The following is a 19,761-nucleotide window of genomic DNA, read 5'->3' on the forward strand; positions in this document are numbered from 1 at the left end:
CTGGTATTCAGAATGCATCAACACTGGAGTGATTTGGTAGCGCGCAGGATATAATACCCCAAATATGGTCTTACTGCATGTTTCAGAATACAATACCATTGAGATGGGTAAGGTCTTAATTCACTGGCTACAGGTTTATACATTTGCCCGGAAAGTCAAAGGTTCCTAAAACAATAAGATAACTTATGAGGGCAAAGTGTCTGCTGCAGAGATTTATGTTGTAGGGTGTAGGGAAGGAATGAGTTCCAATCTTGGCAAAATAGCTTAGAGTGTAATGCGTGTGCTGCCGTCTTCTGCAAGTACCCTATAGAGGACATCTTAAAATCCTTCGGGCCAAGTTACACTTTCATTCCACCAGGTTGATAAAATATTCAGTGGAGTAACTTTACTGAAAATGTTGTGGGGGACAGGACATCTAAATGAAAGGGGCCCCATGCCAAATGAGTGGGACAAAATGGCCTGAAACTAAAGTTGGGGTGGACAAATACCCTTGTACCCCCCTAAAATTACGCCCATGAAAATATGCAAATATTTTAACTGAGATACTTACTGCACCTAATAAGATAGGCTTTTGAATCACCAGGGATTGAGCACTTTCTTTCAAAAACATTCATGGTAGTAACATGTTTCTACCCCCCCAAAATTAGCACGTTAATTTTTTGAAATTGTGAAGTGGGTGTACAGAGTTGAAAGGATTGACGTTTTGGAGTGGTACGAAGGAAACAATTAATTCATTTTTTTCCATTTTTTTTTTTTACTGGGATAAAGAAGTAAAATGAACACATTATTAATATATTAATCATGTCTCTGAGACCTCTTCTACACTTAACATCTCAAAGTTTTGTTTGCAGAGATGGTATGACGTTCATTCATCGCCAGTTTTGTTTAGCAAAAAAACTAATAAACAAATATGGGGGGCTAAGTGCATATAAGGGGTGGAGTGGGGAATAGGGAATAACTTATAAGGGAGATGGGGAACAGGGGGAACCACAAATAAAAAGTAAAAAAATGCAATGCTTTTTTTCCCGGCAAACCTTTTCGGCAAAAAATGCCACGAAACAAAAACTGGGGATTAATCAACATAGACCCTGCAGAGAAATTCGGCCATCAATTAAGTGCTAATGGTATTGCTAATGGTTGTGCAATCACTGCTCATGTACCACGCTCAGAAAGAGATCAAGAAATTTGGCATACAAAACACCCAAACTCCGCCTGCTGCTGCCAAATTCATTGTCTTATACTTGCATAGAGCTCACAACATTACTTCATTGAGTTGATGCTTCTTTATAAAGCAGCAATGTGGCTGGCTTAATTACCAAAGTTGCTGACTCTTAGACAGCAGCAGATGTTTGCTGTGGCCTGGTCCGGTTTGGGCAACCCAAAAAGGCAGCAGAGCTTCAGGGCAGTGTACCCTTCTGCCTCACCTCTTGAAAGCTTTGCTGGGGAGATATGGTCTGAAGACTTCAGGTATATGAGTGAAGGTCTGGATGTGATGTATTAGTGGTTCCTTTTTGCAGGGAACCCCACATGTATTACACTTCAGCAGTTGAGGAGGAACATAATGACCTCATGCAAGGAGGAGCTAGATTTTGTCGGAGGTCTGAAGTAAGGGAAGAGAGTATTTGTGATTGAGTTTACCTGTGGGGTGAATGAGGAAGCAGAATCAAAAGTTACATCCAGATGAAAGATGCTTTATTTGTCGGGAGGTCTTTTGAATGCTGATGAGTTGTCCACTGGGCCAGCAAGCATTATCTCTCTCTCTTAGATGTGAAAAGGGAGAGGATGTCAATTAAACCAGAGATGGATGTGGAGACACATTCTAGACCGATCCACGCTCCTTCTTCAAGATTCATGTGAGATGTCATCATATTCAAATCAGTAGTCACAAGCGTAGTGTACAGTAGTGATTTGTGGGGTTGCACTGCCGAAGGAGCAGAAATGAGTGTCTAATCAATCCCCATCATCTTTCAAGCCTTGAAGGTAGCAATGTCTTGAAATGTGATTCCAGGGGGAATTGCCTTAGTTCCACTTAGCTAATCTCAGCCGGAGAATCACATTTTCCAGTCGTCTGCATTTAATGGGAAGTGTCTGGGTTTATAGGCTAGAGTGCTTTACCTCTTGATCTCTAGAAAAAGTCATACCTAAATGCCACGTCTTAATTACTAACATTGAACGAATTGTACACACTGGTTGAGAGCTACTTTGAGAACGTGTCTTGAGACGTTTCCAATAATAAAACGATCACAATTTCTTTAGGCCTGCTGTAGCCATTAGATACACCTCACAAAACCTTCTTCATGCAAGTAAAGGGATGCACTCACGCTAACCAGATGATGTAAGGTGGCATTTTCACACATTTAAAAACCACATCCCAACTCACAAAAGGTATGAACTTCAAAATGTCTGAACAAAGAAAGTAACTCCTGTACCTACCTGAAATAGGTACACTAGGATGCAAAGCGAAAGGAAGGCTCATGTCCCACCCTTCGCTGCATTACATAACACCAGGAGGGCAGCAGTGGTATGTAAAGCTTCAATCCTGCTTCATTCCTATCCCTGAACCAGTGGTTTACATGTTTTCTGCTTTTCTAGAATTTACCATGAGTTTCCCACAGTCCTGAGGGTGGTGTGGGCTTCTGAGATTTTAGAGTCAAGGGCATGTGCACCCAACACTACTGCATTCAAGAGGGTTGTCCAGTGCAAGTGGCCAAAGAGAAATACGGAGACAATATTTGTGTATACGGTGACGTTCAGATTTCTTAGAAACACACACCGGAAAAATTGTGTTTTTTGAGTTGCGTGATTTTTAATGAATCATGCCCAGAATAGTGGTCGAAGTGTACGAAAAAAAGTAGACAAACTATGTTTCCTGCTGGCCTGCCCCAGCTCCCCACAAACCCCATCGCCAGGCCCACACCCACGCACAATTCAAACCCAAAAACAAACGCACCTGCTATTTAAGGGAACGTTCAGTGGAGTGCAAGGGAGTGCACATTTCAACTTCTCCCTACACTTTTATTTTAAAACTGAGCCATTCCGCAATGATTTATTTTTAAAATAAAAGTATAGGAACAGTAAAACTTAATTAAAAAAGTAGAGGAGCACCGCTCCCAAACGCTCCTGCCCCCTTTGACCACTGGCCCTGAATCTTTAGTTTCTGTGTTGGTGTAGTATATGGTTTGGTGTCTTGTATGCTTTCCTTTGTGTCACAGACATTTTGCCGCTATTCAGAAAACCTCATAGGAAATTCCTTTTTAATTATTTCCGTACTTTGACACAATGTTCAATTTATTTTAGAGTGTCTTTTCATGCTTAGTCTTCTACTGACACCAGCGGTGTCCAGGAACCATAAGAAGCCATGATCAAAGATATTTTTTCAAGCCTCATGTCCCTCTGCTTCAACCGCACCTGTGCTGACTACACCCTGCACTGTCATGATTTGATAGAATGAACATGCTGCCTCATTATGAGTTTGACGGTAATACTGCAGAAATACCACCAAAATCATTTACCATTTCTACCACTCAGTCCCATGGGTTTACCACAGGATTATGAGTGGTGGTAGGGTGCTATAAGGTCCCACTTTTGGAGCCCATAGGATTCCATGGAGATTTTTGGTCGATTTACCGCAGGTGGCAATATTGCCCATTGTGGAAGAAAAGTGGAGGATCCACCTCCTGCAAAGGGCTCCTCCACTTTACCTCCAAACCCCAAATTCGGTAGTTTGAGTAAAATAGTGGACATTCAATAAGCCACCCAAAAAACTGTAGGTAACAGAATTACTGTCACTTTTTTACCACACTTCCAAACAAGTATTGAGGCTCATGAATGCATCAGGAAGTGTTTGTGGTGCTTGGAGAGGTGGTATTTCAGCCCCTCTTTTATACCGAGCCATGCTAGATACTGTGAAAAGACGTGCAGGTCTGCGTCCTTAAGGCCATAAGCCAGCGCACCCCATATTCTTACCCACATTGATGGCACAAACGTTAGCGCATAAAACTTCCAAATCCATTGGCTGAGTCGATGAAAGATACTATTGGTGACAAGTCTATCCTGCTTCTGTGTTACCTCCTTAATAGAGAGTTATTCAGCACTTGGCTCTCAAGACAACATTCTTCCCAAACCCTTTCTGGAGATCCCCTGAACTAACAGCGTGGGCCCACAGGGATAACACTCTTGGTACTGCCAGGTGCATTGTGCCTTATCAGGTGCCAGCCATGAACGTCACGCCAACAACAGCTGAGGTACATTGAGATGGCATAACACTGCTTGAAATGTCTAGATGGGCATGGTGTTCAGTTACTTTTCAGATCCTGGTACTAAGCACTGGGGGTGTATTTCCTGTTCTTCCAGTCATTCTACAGGGGGGAACTCGAAAAAGCGTGTGGCGGGAACACCAGAACACAGGTTCCTCCTGCTGTTTCCAGATTACACAGTGGAAGTGATCCACATAACATCTATCTCTATCTCGTGAATATTGGGGTCCTTCCGATAGTTGTATTCAGATAACAGTCAGCCATTTCCCTTGACGGTCTGCAACCACTTAGTTTGTTGGCATCTATGGCTGGTTGTCATGCAGAGACTGCGGTCCTTGCTAGCAACTGTTTCAATTGTCCTCAGTTCATTAAGCCAGAATGCCCACTCTTGAAACAACTTGGGCATTTTGGGAAAGAACCACTCTGAAAGGATTTTGGCATCGGATCTCCTCTAGTACCTTCAAAGATGGTTCACACACACAAAGTGCATGCCATTGAAATGTCAAAGGCGATTAAACATTCAGAAGCTTCTTTTGTATGAGAAGGTCTGTGCATTTGACCAGATAGAAAGATCATCGCCTCATATGGTTATGCTGCCATGCTTTAATTGATAATTTATGAGAATGTTTCAGCAATTGGAGGGATACTGGTAGTTTAGTAGATTGGTCAATAGGTATCAGCCCTGGGTACTGCCACTAGGCTGCACAACACAAACTAGAAGCTGGCACAACACAGGCAGTCCATTCAGAGCTAATCAGCCTCCGGTGCAATCAGCTGGGGTCATCATGGTGGCCTGCACATCTGAGGGGGGCTCACAGCAGTGGCTGATGGGTTCATAGGCATCAGTGTTCCAGTGGCATTCCTTGACACTTTGTGTATGATATGCTTCTGCATGGCGCATGGTTCTTCGTCAGATCACACATGCAAAACAGCTGCAATCATTGGAAGATGCCGGCTGCTGATATGCTTATATTGTAAACGCATTGAATGTAAGTGCTTGTGTGTAGTCCACCAGGCGTTTGATGGTCATGGTGCTTAATATCTGCAACTTACATTTTAGCCGTACATCCCAGACTGTGTGCTTGATTCCCAAGAAGTGTGCCTTATTCCAGTCCTGCTCTTTAGGCTACAGAGGACTGGTGGCCGAGCTTTCTCTGTGGCTGCAGCCAAGTTGTGGAACTCCCTGCAGCTTCCTCAGGAGGCCATTGAGAACCAGGTGTTGTTTAGGCTTCCTTCAGAAACCTTTCTCTTTTAGTTAGTCTGGCTCTGACCATTGGCCCTACATGTTGTGTTCATATTAGCAAGATGCCTAGGTTGGACGTGCGCTTAACACATGCCTATAACTTAACATGCTGTTTTCTTGTTTGTGGTTAGGTGGCTAGCAGGTGTCCCAAGATATAAAGGCTTCAGTCCTGTCAGGTTGTTACTGTGCTTTCTTAGGGAAGAGGGACAAACAAGAACATTGTATTACAATTCTTCCGGTCATCGTGCCTTTGTGGCTCTTGCTCAATGGGATTTTTCTTAGACCTTATGGTATTGGTGTTGAATAAGGACTGAAGGACTTCATCTGTATGTTTTTTTGTTCTACCTGTTTCTTATTTTGACCAGTATCTCACTTGAATACCTTTATTTCAATGCCAGCATGATAGCATCACTTCATCCATTTTTTAGCATCAGAACAGAGTTTGGTACAGGATGGCTCATAGATCATGACAAAGGCCCAGTTCACAGTGGTGTTATTGTGAACCTTTTTTCTAGCAGAAAAACGGGGTTTCTGCGGTGCACTCTAGAATGACTAGACTGTTAGGTATCTTGTCAGTGTCCTGCGTCCTCAAAGATCAGGCATTTCGTAAAAATAGTAAACAGCCATCACAGGGCTGCCTTCTATGATATGGTATGTAATTTATAACGCGCCAACACACACGTTTATTGCATACAATTACTTCCCTTCATTAAGTTTAAACTGAAAATCCCCTTTTATTTGCTAGGAGAATGAACAGTCCAGTGTGTGCTTCTTTGCTGCTCATGTCACCCCACACCATCTGAAGACAGGAATGGGTCTTTGAAAGTGAATGTGTCGTTCCATCTTGCCTTAATATTTCCAGGTATCCCAGTAAAAGGTATCAAAGCCCACATTCTGTGTGATTTTAAAAGTGGACTACCTGGGTGTCAAGGCCCTCTTGGCATTCCAAGGGAACACATGTGTTCATCAGTGATACAAGCCAAAAGATTGCAGACTTTAAAATGCAGAGGGATCATCCGAGATGACTGGTGACAGTGCTCCTCACTGTGAAACCCACACTTTCAGGATCACATGCAACAGGTACACTATCAGCCATGAAATAAACGTGTAAGAGTCCCGGGTGGAAACAAAAAGTTATTCCTATCTTTCAAGTAATCCTTCACAAGTAGGTCTGCAATGAGATTCCAATAATTCCACACTCATTAAGATTAGCACCAGGCTTAGCAAAGACTGACGAATCATGTGCCTATGTCCTGAACGGGAAGCAGATTGCAGTAGAGTAGGTGTTCTGAAAATGGGTGGCAGGTAAGTTACACTTCTGCTTCAATTAAATCCTCCATGCCCTACAAAACCTTCATAACTGGAGGCCCAAGCAAGATCGTGCATAAGGAAAATAAACATGGGTCCAGAGCAGAAGAAACAAGGGCTGCAGGGCGGGGGGGAATCCTTTATGTGAACAAAATTATCTTCTATAGATGTACAGGAAAAAAAAAACAAGATGTTAACAATTCTACTGATTTTGTTCAGTTAGGCATAGGGGTAATTAGAGGATTGGCAGTATTACGTTGGGTAAAACCGCCAAGTGGAATTAACATTCCTGAATAAGCATGTAGTAACGTGAAGGGTCTACATGAGTCTGTGCCATTCTGATCCTTCAGTTAGGGAAACGTCCAAAAAGCCTGCAAAAAAAGCCTGAATGGGAGATTTGGGTGTATTTCGGGCCTTTGAAAATTTTGAATGGCTGACATGTTTTACCTAATTCCCCATTCAGTACTAAGAGCTGTGGGGGCTATAGGGATGTCCCCTGCACCCTTGTTCACTATATTGTGAGTGGGGGTTGCAGGGGTGTCCCCCACAGCTGATCCCAAATTCAATCAGCTCAATCAGCCCAATCTCTATCACTGCTTTCCTGGGCAAACTCCTGAAAAAGCTGGCCATCTCCCAGCTAAATCTCCACACTGAATCTGCTGGTTGACTCCATGATCATCAGTCTGGCTTCAGATCAGCCAGAAGCATGGAAACTGCTCCCCTGAACATCCGTGAAGACCCGCTCTCCAATCTTGATTCTAACACCCCCTTTGTTCTCATCTTACTTGATCTCTCTTCTGCCTTTGACATGGTGAACCATGCCATCCTGCTCAACCCTCTCCGTGATAAGAGCATATTCTTGTCTTTGCGCTCAATGAAGATCCTTGAGTGCTGACATAATCCATTGCAGTTGTTACTGCCTCCCTAAGCTGTCTAGGCATTTAGTTGTATCAAACCTTACACACTTAATTCACTTCTTCACAGATTTCACATTTTCACTGGGCCTCTTTGAAAGTAGCATCTTCCTGGTCCCACATGTAGGCCTCTATGGACCTGAATTTCAATTGTAGGTGTTAAAGGAAGCAGCATTCGCCCATGTGGACAACTTGGCATTTGCAATGAATGATGAGCGGGCAAGGTCTACATGAGTCTGTGCCATTCGGATCCTTCAGTTAGGGAAACATCCAAAAAGCCTGCAAAAAAAGCCTGAATGGGAGATTTGGGTGTATTTGAATCAACACTTAGATGTTAGTATGTCCTCAGCACAGTTTGACAATGACCTCTGCCTACTTGACTAAACTAGCCCAGACAGCACTACTTACCTGTGCCATCATAACCATTAGGGTCTCTGCCATCATAACAAACCCTCCTAAGGATAGAAATCTGAGACTTAGCTCTAGATTGTCTCGTATCTATGAACCTTATAGAAACTTCCCTAACAATGTCAATAATCAAACGACTACCCAGTCTAAGAACCCCTTCTCCACACTAACGCAAACTACTAATACCACGGACAAAACTCCCCCTAAAAATCACACTTCCGAGATACCCTCTCTCACAAAACCTCGCTAACTGCCAACCCTGACAGTACCCTAATGCTAACAGGGTCCCTCATAAACTCTAGATCAGTGGTAGCCCATGCTACTGAAATTGCAGACATCTTAAATAATGACAATCTCGATTTACTGCCCATAACTGAGACTTGGCTACATGAGGCTGCAGGACCAACTCTCATGCTAGCAGTTCCTGACAACTACCAAATCATTAGAGTGGACTGGCTGAATGCCAGAGGTGGTGGCCTAGCCATCATCTTCAAAACAACCCACCCTATTAGACTTGCCACCTCAGCTCCCTTTACATCCTGTGAAGTACTAACCGCCATATTGCCCCTCTCCAACAACCGTACTCTAACTATCCATTTGATATATAGACGTCCTGGGCCTCTCGGCACCTTCGAAGACAACCTAACCAGTCTTCTAGCCGACAACACCAAAGATCACTCCCAAACACTACTGCTGGGAGATTTCAATTTAGGCTTTAATGATACTGACAACAAACATGCTGAATCTATTTCTGCCTTACTAAATTACCACGGTCTTACGCAAAAAGTCCTCTCACCAACGCATATCAAAGGAAGGACCCTTGACTGGGTATCCGAACTAAACTGCAACATCAACATTACCAATATCGTCCCACAATCCTGGACAGATCATCACTTAATACATTTCCCTGCCGCATTAGACCTCCTCAGCCCCAAGCCTAATAATATGGCACCGCCTCTCCCAACTAGAATTATGAAGGACATCACTGCTGAAAAACGTATCCCTTTTCTCCTCCCTGCCATCTCTGGAATGGAAAATAACAACCCTGACGCATTGGTAAATACCTTTAACAATGCTATGACTAAGGCACTGGACATGATTGCTCCTGTCAAACTGCGCAAAGCTAGGCAAGTAGCGCACCTGAATGCCTGGTTCACCTCCCAACTCAAACCCTTAAGATCACAAAAAAGGAAACTCCAGTCCATTTGGCGTCACCCCCCTTCTGAAAATAACAAAAATAACCTAACAGAATGTGCGAGAATGTACAAAAAAGAAATAACCAAAGCCAAAAAGAACACTTTCAATGACAGGATTGAGAAAGCTAAATCCAACACTAAAGAATTATTCTCCATCCACCGCGAACTAGAATCCCCAATTCAACTGGTAGACAATGCCCCAAAGTATAAAGTATGATGTACTAACATACAAAATGCTCTATCAAATAAAATCCTGTCTTTACAATGCAAAATTGCAAAAATAAAGGCCTCACTACCACTCACTGACCAACAAACTAGTCAACCTTCGCTGACTAGGACAACCACACCCTTTAGATTCAAGACTATCTCCATAATTGAAACAGAAAAAATAATACTCTCCCTCAAACCTTCTAACTGTAAAGGCAACACGTGCCCAGCACAGATGATAAAGGATGCAGCTAGAGACCTAGCCCCTTTTATCTCCAAGTTGATAAACTCCTCATTTAAAATGAATACAGTACTGGCCAATCTTAAAGAATCCTGGGTTCTACCATTACTTAAAAAACAAACTCTGGACCCCTCTATCCCTAACAATTACAGACCCATCACCACTGTGCCATTTCTACTTAAACTTTTAGATAGAGCTGCTTACATACAAACTCAGTACTATCTAGAAGCCAACCACCTACTTGGCCCACGACAATCGGCCTACCGCCCTCTCCATGTGGCACTGAAACAGCGCTGTTAGACCTTAAGACACAAATTGAAGAACTAAAGGATAATGGAAAAAATAGCTTTGCTACTCCTACTGGACTTGTCGGCAGCGTTCGACTTGGTGGACCATGCAGTGTTATGCAACCACCTCCATCTGCCGCCAACTTCACCAAAGATGCTATAGCTTGGGTCCAATCCTTCTTAGCTAACCGGACCATGAGAGTCTTCTCTACTTCAGCCTCTGCTGACCCCATTAAAATAACCTGCGGGGTCCCACAAGGTTCCTGCGTCTCCCCTACTATGTATAATATCTTCATCAAGCCTCTGTTTGACAAGTTGGATAGACTGGGTGTCACCTACACTAATTAAGCAGATGACACACAGATCCTCATACCCCTTTTGGCAACTTCGAGACTGACTCAGCCTTGGTGAACAAAATATAAACCCTCATTCAGGCATGGATGGCATTCCATGGCCTCTGCCTGAATGATGATAAAAACGGAATTACTAATCTTAGGTTCTGAAGCTAATACCCAAAAACGCAACCCAAACTACACATCCTTCAACATCGATAACAACCCTATTAAGGTGATGTCTGTAGTTAAAACTTTAGGATTCTAATTAGACTCCTCTCTCACTCTTCAAAAGCAAGTCAATTTCCTTGTCTCATCCACAACGTACACTTGCAAACTCATCAGAGCTTCCAGACCATACCTCTCGAGAGCGAGCTGCACCACACTAGCCAACGCTCTTATCATGTCAAGATTATATTACTGTAATGGCCTGTACTCGGGAGCCAACAAATACATTACAGACAAAATCCAAAGACTGCAGAATAACGCCCTGAGGGCAGCATTGAACATCCCTTACAGAGAGTAAATTACCGAATTCAGGAAGGAGGTTAACTGGCTGAAAATAACGGACAGAATTATCCTCAAAACAGCATCCCTCACCTCCAAATGCCTGAATAACCTGGCACCCCCATACCTTATGGATAAAATTACCAGGGGAACAGCTAACCGCCCTACGAGATCTGCTAACTCATTTATGTTAGAGATTCCTAGGTTCAAACGCTCGACAGCAGGAGGAACCAGTTTCCCTGTTAAAGCGGCACAATGTTGGAACAAATTACCAGTTGACCTCAGACTAGAACAACCCTACCCTATATTCAGACATAAGATACTCAATTAGCTACACACTAACGACACCCAACTGCCAAACTACACTTCTACCTCTCCAGCCCCTACACGACCCTTTGTTCCCTCAAACTACACTGTAGATTGGTTAACTATACACGCATGGTTGTCTGTTCTGTCATATTTGCATGCAACATGGATACACGTTAACATAGACATGTAAGGTTGTGTATACATATCTGTATATGTATGTGTGCATGCATTGTTACTCACGATAATGCCTCCTTGACTTACCAAGACCATTGCTTCGTATTTAATGTATCTTGTACCTGTATTTTTGCTCCTACTGCAATCACTGCTCTATGTATTGCTACCTTGTACTGTAACTAAGTTGTAAGATGTCTTGTTTCTGTTGCGCCCGTCTACCTAAGGGCTTGGTGCGCATTACCAACCTAATAAACAAACAAACAAACAAACAAACAAGGTAATAACAATTACAAAGAACAGAGCCTACAAGAACCAATGTCAAAAGCCAGTGCAGACCAAGGACAAGCAAATCAAGTCTTATGGTACAATGTAAATCCAGGCCGAGGGGGATGGCACATCAGTAAATCTAACAATTGCCTAAGGGTTAAGTTGGTGTCTCTCTAGTTTATCAAGCAGGCTGCAACACCTGACCAGGTTAACATGGCTCCCAGGAAGGGATTGCAAATAGAGTGGTTAGAAGTCCACTGCTATGAAAAACTGAACCACCCTAAGGAGAGGATGAACTCACACTTGCAGGCTAAAATAGAGATGTGTGCCACCAGAAATAGCTCACAAGAAACATTAGGTGAAACAGGAGGTAAGCATGCAGGCTTACCACATCACTTCCTCAGGATCGTCTGCCCCAGCCATTCCCATCCCCAGACCGTCAAACTGCTGGTGCTCTCCACATGGTGGTCTAATGCGTTTCAGTGTCCCTTTCCATGTACATGCCTCACTCCCTGGTTACATGGCAGGGCCACCGCAGGAGCACTGCAGTCTTCCAGCATTGTGGAGAAGGCTCCTCCTCTTGATGCGTCACTTCCTCTGCATCCCAGCACCAGTCCCAGTGGCCCAGAAAGAGGAGGGGGTCTGACTCACAAGTCACCAGGAAAGACATAAAGGCCTTGATTACAAAGGAAAGTGTACTAAGTGCTGATTGGAGGATATATTTGAATAGCATTTGTTTCAGCAGCAGATCAGCAGTATTCTGCTCTTTTGTCAGTAACCTTTGACTGCAGGTTTCTCCATTTTATACACTCCAGATACACCTGACAGTTATCTCTAGATACTGAGATTGGTTTGGTATCTGTCATTGATGTCTCTAGCGGGGAAGAGGACAGGTAAAGCCTACATGAAGGTCTGGTTACACTGGTTTGTCATTTAATAAACCAGGTACCAGTCATTGATTCTCATCCGTACCAATTTCCTAGGCACATACTCACAATATGCTGAAAATCCATACTGCAGAGCTCTACTTTGTAAACTATATATCTTATAAAACCTAAAACGTTATTGCCTTCATGTGATGTTTTGTAACGTGGTGCTCACAAAGTATCTATATATACAATTCATAAATGGCCACCTCAATGTTTACATTTCATCCACATGCTTAATAATCACAGTTGAAAAATGCATACGTTGAACAACTGTCAATAATGTGCACACAACGGCTAAAACCTGTTTGCTACAAAGCTCTACTTTAGTGCAACGTCAAAAAAGTGTCAGTCCTATTTCCATTTGTGGACCTTCTTTGGGGGGGCATCAGTTATGTGTACGTTTGTGTGATTTATATGGTTATCAGAGGGTTGGAGTCCTCTACTTCACAGGCGTGTGAGTAAAATAATAAGGGCAAACTGTGACGCCCATGATTCTGTAATAGCTTGTGGGTGGTTATGATTTTGCCAAACCAATTGAATAGTCAGTCCTCCATGTTGATCATTTAGTATTTTAGACATCCTTCTGGAAATGTCTTCTCTACAGTGGGGCAAAGCCGCAGCATTATGCCCCCTCTACCAGTAGCTCAGTGACCAGACTGACACCTAGTGAGCCCACATTATCATTCAGAAAGACCTGGGCCTGAAACTTAATATGTCACAATTTAGGTTAATTTGTAAAGACATAAACCTACCGATGCATATCTTCAGGCTAAGGAGACCATGGTTCAATAGATAAACCTCAGAGAAAAGTCAAAATGGGTGGGCAATGCAGTGGGCGAGGTCTAGGGTGCATGGCATTTATTAATGACATATAGGGCCTCATTACAATTGTGCTGGTCTGGAAACAATGGTGCCCAGTAAGCCAACTCTGCGGCTGGGAGCTGTTCCACCTGCCAGGGTCAGACATGCTCGGCGGAACAGCACCCGCTCGCAGAGTTCTTACGGGAGCACGGGCACCATTGTTGATGGTGCGGGTGCTCCCGTGTCTCTATTCCCATGGAAACCAAGGCAATGGGGACTAACAAAATTACTGGCGCCTGACTTCCCAGCCACCGGACTCGGATTAGTCCAGTGGCACCAGGTAGTCAGGCACCAGTCATTTTTTACGGGTCCGGCGGCAAAACCGCCGGTAGCACCAGCAGGGTTACTGCCTGACCCGTAATGAGGCCCATAGTTATTTTGCATCAAAATGCAGCCTTACAGCATTGAAAGTAAAGTATTTTTCAAATCTCTTCCACCCACACCTCTGAGATTATATTCAGATGCTTTGAGAAATAGTCATGTGATTGAACGTACATGTACACACGTTTTTTCATTACCAAAGCAAAATGTAAGAATTATGCTTGTAACCCGAGTGTAGGACGCAGAATGACTAGCTCACTAACCTGTAAAGTAGGGTGTCGTCTGAGGTGCTGTTGTACTGGAGCTGGTACATACGGATACCCGGAATGTTCCTGTGAGGGTACCACTGAATGAGGGCACTTGATGAGGTCATATCCACTGCCAGCACTTTCCTCTCCTGGTGAATGCTGCTCTCATTTGCACTGGCTGCGTTGCTCGACTTGGCCGAAGTGTGGATATCCGAAGGACCTGTTTCTGGAAGTTTTACCTGGTTGGTTGTATTTGAAAAATGAGGGAGTGGGTTGACCACCAAGTCAACGCTAGCGGTTGAGTCACCCGCTGCATTGGAGGCAATGCACGTGAAGATGCCACTGTCCTTAATCGTCGTGATGAGTATCTCCAGTGTGCCATTCTCATAAGAGACAGTCCTGGAAGTGTTTGAGACAACTTTGCCTTCTGGGGACACCCAGTGAATATGGGGATCGGGGTCCCCAGCTGCCTTGCACTTCAGTAACACTGCTTCACCTTCCATGACTGATATTTTTCCTGTGTGTCTTGTTATAACTGGAGGGTCGCACATGAATTCCTCCTCGGGAATGGTCCAGAAATATTTTCCCAGAAGGTCAGGTGGGGAAGCACATGTTTCAAGGTCATCTTCCCGTGTTAAACGTCTTAACCACAAAAGTTCACAGTTGCAGTGCAGTGGGTTACCACCAAAGCTGAGGACCAGTGAGGACATAGGAGAGCCTTTTGACTTGGCAAACACAGGTATTCTAAGGAACAGTGGGTCTGGCGGTATCTTCTTCAGCTTGTTGGAGGTCATATCCAAACGCGCCAGTTTGTGGAGGTTGGTGAATACCGCTTCTGGGACGTAGTCAATCAGGTTATGGTCTAGGCTGAGGGAATTGACATTGTTAAGTTTTCCAATAATCTCCCAAGGGATGTTGACCAAGTTGTTGTACGACAGATCCAGGTCTTCCAGAGTCCCAGCAAAGTCATCGAAAGAGGTGGGATCGATATGCTGGAGTTGGTTATTGCTCAGGATTAGGTGCCGCAGGTTGAGCAGGCCTTTGAAATTGTCATGGTACACATTGAGAATCCTGTTGCTGTCCAGGTGCAGAGCGCGAAGTCCCCTTAGATCAGCAAAGGTGTAAGGCATGATCTGGCTGATGGTGTTCCTGGAGAGCGTTAAGTGCAAGAGGCTGGTCATGTTGGAAAAGTCCTTCCTCCGGATTACGGTGATGAAGTTGTCTGTCAGTCGTAGCTCCACAGTCCGCCGGTCAATTACCGTTGGCACAAACAGCAGGCCAGTCTTGGCACAGAGAATGGCAAGGGACGGTGCCAGGTTTTGGCACATACATCTCTTTGGGCAGACCTGAGCTCGCACAGACATGCTGAGCAGCAGCAGGCAGAAGATCGGCCTCTCCATCGTACGTCACTGTATGGAGCTGGGGATAGAGAGAGCAGGGGTGGGGGAGGGGAGAAAACGAGACAACGTGTTACTTTGACTCATGGAAAGCAGCAGAAAGAGATTAGCAACAACAGCTCAGGACTATTTTATATCCTCGCTGCCACATTCTAAAAATAAACTCAAGTGTCAAACTCAGCCCCGGGAGCTGCTTGCGTTGTACGAATCTCCTCATATTGGCAGACAAATTCTCCCGCAGCAGCAAGAACAGATAAACAATGACAAATGCTGTGCCTCTAATTAAATAACCCTGCGCACTTACTGTTTATCCCCTCGGGGGTTGGCAATACCACAATTCAAGCACAGGTGGTGGGAAAAGAAATAATCCAAGAGATGATATTCGCAAGCATACCCTATCTACGACCCTGTATGGGGATACATTTTAGCGTCCTCCTTATCCCCTTCACTATATTTGGCCATTCTCATATCCCCTCCACAGTCCTCTTTCTTTCTCTCCCACCACTATGTAGAACATATGCATAGGCTGGAGACATTACTTCTGGTTTGTTTTCTGATCCGAGAGGTGAAAGCAACATACTTCACATTCCACTGACATGGGCAAAACTAGCCAATCGGATAGAAGAGTGTTAGCGTCGAGGGCATGGAGCAGCTTTTTCTTGGATCTGACTCCCATGCCATATTGAATTGTTACAGTTTCCATGGATCTCAGGTGCAGGTCATAAGGAACGGGCTGCCATGTCTATCCCCATGTGTGTTTCCCTTTGTGGGTATCAGAAATTGCATAGTGGTAATGATAATGTTGACATCAATGTTAGACTAAAACTAGAGGGGGGCATTATCTAGCCAGCCTGACCAGCAGCTTTACACACATTGCTTCATCTAATGTCTCTTTCACCTCAGCAGCCGGGTCAGGTGCTGGTTGGGCTACATGGTGATTGGGATATGATATGATATGATATGATATGGCATTTGTAACGTGCCTATACACAAATGTCTCAAGGTGCAACGGGGCAGGGTGGGGGAACAAGGGGAAGACAGACAACGATCCTACTAGGCCAGGTGACATTCAGACCGCGCAGGTGCAGGGGTAGGGGAAGGCAAAAATGCAAGGGGAGGGGGAGGAGGGGAAGTGCAGTACAAAGTAAGTAGAATAAAATAAATAAATAGGGCCAGATGGTGGCAAGTGCAAGGTAAGTGCAGACAAGTGCTGGGAAGGGGGGGCTGTAGGGATACAGAGACAGTCTTGCAGTGCAGGGGTTGCCAGGGAGGCAGTGCAAGTGGAGAGTGGCTGGGCCCCGGACCGAGGTCAGTGAGGGTGGCCCAGTTGCAGATTCAGTGCAGTTTCAATGAAGGATTTAGCAGGGGAGAGGGAGAGAGAAAGCAGAAGCAAAGAGGAAGGTTTTGAGGTGCTTCCGGAACCGGAGATGGTTCTCCTCAAGTTTCAGGGATGCAGGAAGGCTGTTCCAGAGGGAGGCCCCTGCCGCGGAGAGAGATCGACCCCCAGCTCGTTGCTTTGAGAAGCGGCTGACCCTGAGGGAGTTGGAGACGGATGAGCGAAGGGCTCGGGAAGGAAGATATTTAGGAAGAGAGAGTTGAAGGTATTTAGGCCCCAGACCCCAGAAGGCCTTGTGGACAATGCAGAGGGTTTTGAACTTAATCCTCGCAGCCACTGGGAGCCAGTGTAGAGATTTCAGTCCTGGAGAGATACGTTCCCAGGGCTTGAGGCCAAGGACAAGTCTCGCAGTTCTGTTCTGGATGAGTTGCAGAGGGCGGAGAGTGGAGGCAAGCAGATTAAGATAGAGGCTGTTACAGTAGTCCAGCTTCGAGAGAACCAGGGCTCGGGAGACAGTGAGCTTCTGGGGGAAGGAGGGGAAGGGAAGAATACCTCTGAGGAGGTGCAGCTGGTAGTGTGGTAGCTGGTAGTGCAGCTGGTAGTGTATTTCTAGACAAGTCACTGACCCTGATTGGTAAACCCAGGAAAGATCCTGTGTCGCAAATGAATCCTGTCCGCCATACACGTATTCAGCCCATTCTTACTAGTCAGTCGGTGTTTTCGGCCTGCTAGAAATTTAGTAATTGAGCAGATGTTCTAAGCCTTCCATACATCTCCACCCACGACTCTCAAACATGCCAACCTGCCGTATGTCACCACCTTCATCCAGTACAACCCTTCTAGTTAACAGCACTTGACATTCTAATATGATATGATATGGCATTTCTAACGCGCCTATACACAAGTGTTTCAAGCTAGTTGTTTCACCTTTCCCATCAGACGTATGAACATACTTGTTCAGCATCCAAAGTGTTGATAAGTCAAAGACCAGGGCTGGGTCAAGATGACACTCATGGCAAGAGACAGGTTGCCAGCCATGAATTCCATTCCACGTGGTTGCACAGACAATAATTAATGTCTGGTTCTTTGTTGTTCTAGTGGTATTTATTTTTCTCTGTTCTTGGGGTTCCCAACATACCTCACCTACTACCTGCTTACTTGCCCCCTACACACTCCTCCATTCTGCCTTCCCCTCAAAATATATATAAACGATAATAACCTTTGATTGTAACAGATTTGACAAAAATTTCAAAAGTGATTAAGAACTCATGTAGTCCTCCCAGACTGCAAAGTTTCCTAAAGATCTGGTAAAAAATAAAAAAGTTATTAAGAAGATAAAAACTTGTTTTGTTTTCCAAAAGTGCAGCCTACTTCCCATTCCTTTTCCAATAGACAAACAATGTCAATTAGAGCCAAAGCGCACAGCCCAAGCCGCTGGACCGATTTGGACCAGGTCCGAAAGAACTTGGACACGAAGCATTGACTCGCGATCCATAAATGGTTTGGGGTTATTCCTTGCAGTAGTTATTTAAATATTTGATGGAGAAGGGGGTGCCCCCTTCTCAAAAATACATAGCTATGTCTCAGGGATTTATTCAAAACAGTTTTCTTTTAGAAATGAAACAACCGCCATCTTGTTTTTCTCTCGACCATGGCGGCCATTGGGAGCGGACATGCTGGGAATAGAATTGGAGAACAGGTGAAAAGTTGAAAAGGAGAAATACGAAGGTAAATGGGGCTGGGAGGGTGGGGGTGGGATTGTGTGCAGGGGGGTGGAAAAAAAAAACATCCCTGAATCCCCAGCGTAGGACGATGGCAGCCTCCAGCCGTTTGGAAGCTCGGAGCGGGGATGGCCCCACTTCAAGCCTCCTCATTGGCTATGGGGCTGCCACATCCCCCGCCGGGAACAAAAGAGTGGAATCCCGGCCAAGGGCTTTCCTTCCGGGTAAAGCCCCAGTGAGGGCCAATCAGAATGGTTGTTTCATTCTGGTTAACCCACGCCGGGTACTAAATCAGGTGAATTCTACTTTGTATGATTCATTCATTAGGAAAGACGGAAGGCAGCTTTAGCTCTCTGAAACTGAAATTCGAAAGAGACACAATAGGACAGGAGCCTGCCAAGAGCAGTTCTTGGGAAGTGGAAGGAGCTTTGGCAGAGGTGACCGGCTGACAAGGGTCACTAATCGCAAACATTATTTCCCAGATGGAAATCGCCAGATCTGGACCTTGAGGAGCCAACCCACGAAGAAGAAAAAGAAGAAGAAGAAGAAGTGCAGCTCTTATGGATTACGACTCCCCTGATCCATCACCATTGATTAGGCTCTTTAGGATGTGCTCTGTGTGTTGAGTGCAAGTTGATGATGGGCTCCTGAATCTTGGGAGAACATGGACAGTTAGAGGAAAGAATAAAATAATTGAATCTTCACTTTGCAAGAAAATGTTTGCAGTTGAGACTTGCAATTGGAGAATAACTAGAAGACCAGGAACAGGGTGAAAAAAGCAGTCCTTGAATGAGCATTCAATGTAGCGACCATAGATGAACAAATGGGAACGTTTGAGATATCAGGATTTCCCCACACGGCAGTTAGTTTAAAAGGACAGTAGGGCTGTGGAAATCCCAGATGCACACTGCACAACACAGAAAGGGTGGCATGATGTGGGAACACAGAGTCATCAAAAAGGGTCCATCTGAAACGGGGAGATGTAATGATAACAGATAACCACTAATACACCTACATAAGTAACAACAAATACAAAATAAATGCTTGCCCCGGGAATAAATATTGAATATACTTTTAAAATAATATAATATTTCCGGGGCCAGACGTCAATCACAGCTGCTCATAGTACACAGATCCAGCTTTAGGTGTAACACACAGCTTTTTCCTTAGTAAGGACTGTTTGTGGTTTCAGAAGCTGCACTTTTTATGAGGTAACCACGTAAAAGGTTCCTTGCGTATAGGTTACCAAATTTGCTGGGAGAGGTGGCGATATACTTGACGTCTCCCTCTTCACCAGGT

At 44.6% G+C, this 19,761-nt stretch overlaps 1 protein-coding gene across 3 annotated transcripts in view; it reads right to left on the minus strand.

Annotated features, from left to right (window-relative positions):
- LOC138566693 (leucine-rich repeat and fibronectin type III domain-containing protein 1-like protein) overlaps positions 1-19,761 on the minus strand; it is a 799,167-nt gene that overhangs the window by 380,934 nt on the left and 398,472 nt on the right. For all 3 annotated transcript variants that reach the window (XR_011301995.1, XR_011301996.1, XM_069644277.1), the window contains exon 2: positions 14,024-15,427. Coding sequence is in view for 1 of the 3 variants with exons in the window: in XM_069644277.1 (XP_069500378.1) it covers positions 14,024-15,408 (1,385 nt within the window). In the remaining 2 variants the exon portion in view is untranslated. The remainder of the gene's footprint in view (positions 1-14,023; positions 15,428-19,761) is intronic.

Source organism: Ambystoma mexicanum, chromosome 2p (assembly GCF_040938575.1).
Source record: "Ambystoma mexicanum isolate Mex_15411 chromosome 2p, UKY_AmexF1_1, whole genome shotgun sequence".
In the NCBI taxonomy this organism is placed as follows: domain Eukaryota; kingdom Metazoa; phylum Chordata; class Amphibia; order Caudata; family Ambystomatidae; genus Ambystoma; species Ambystoma mexicanum.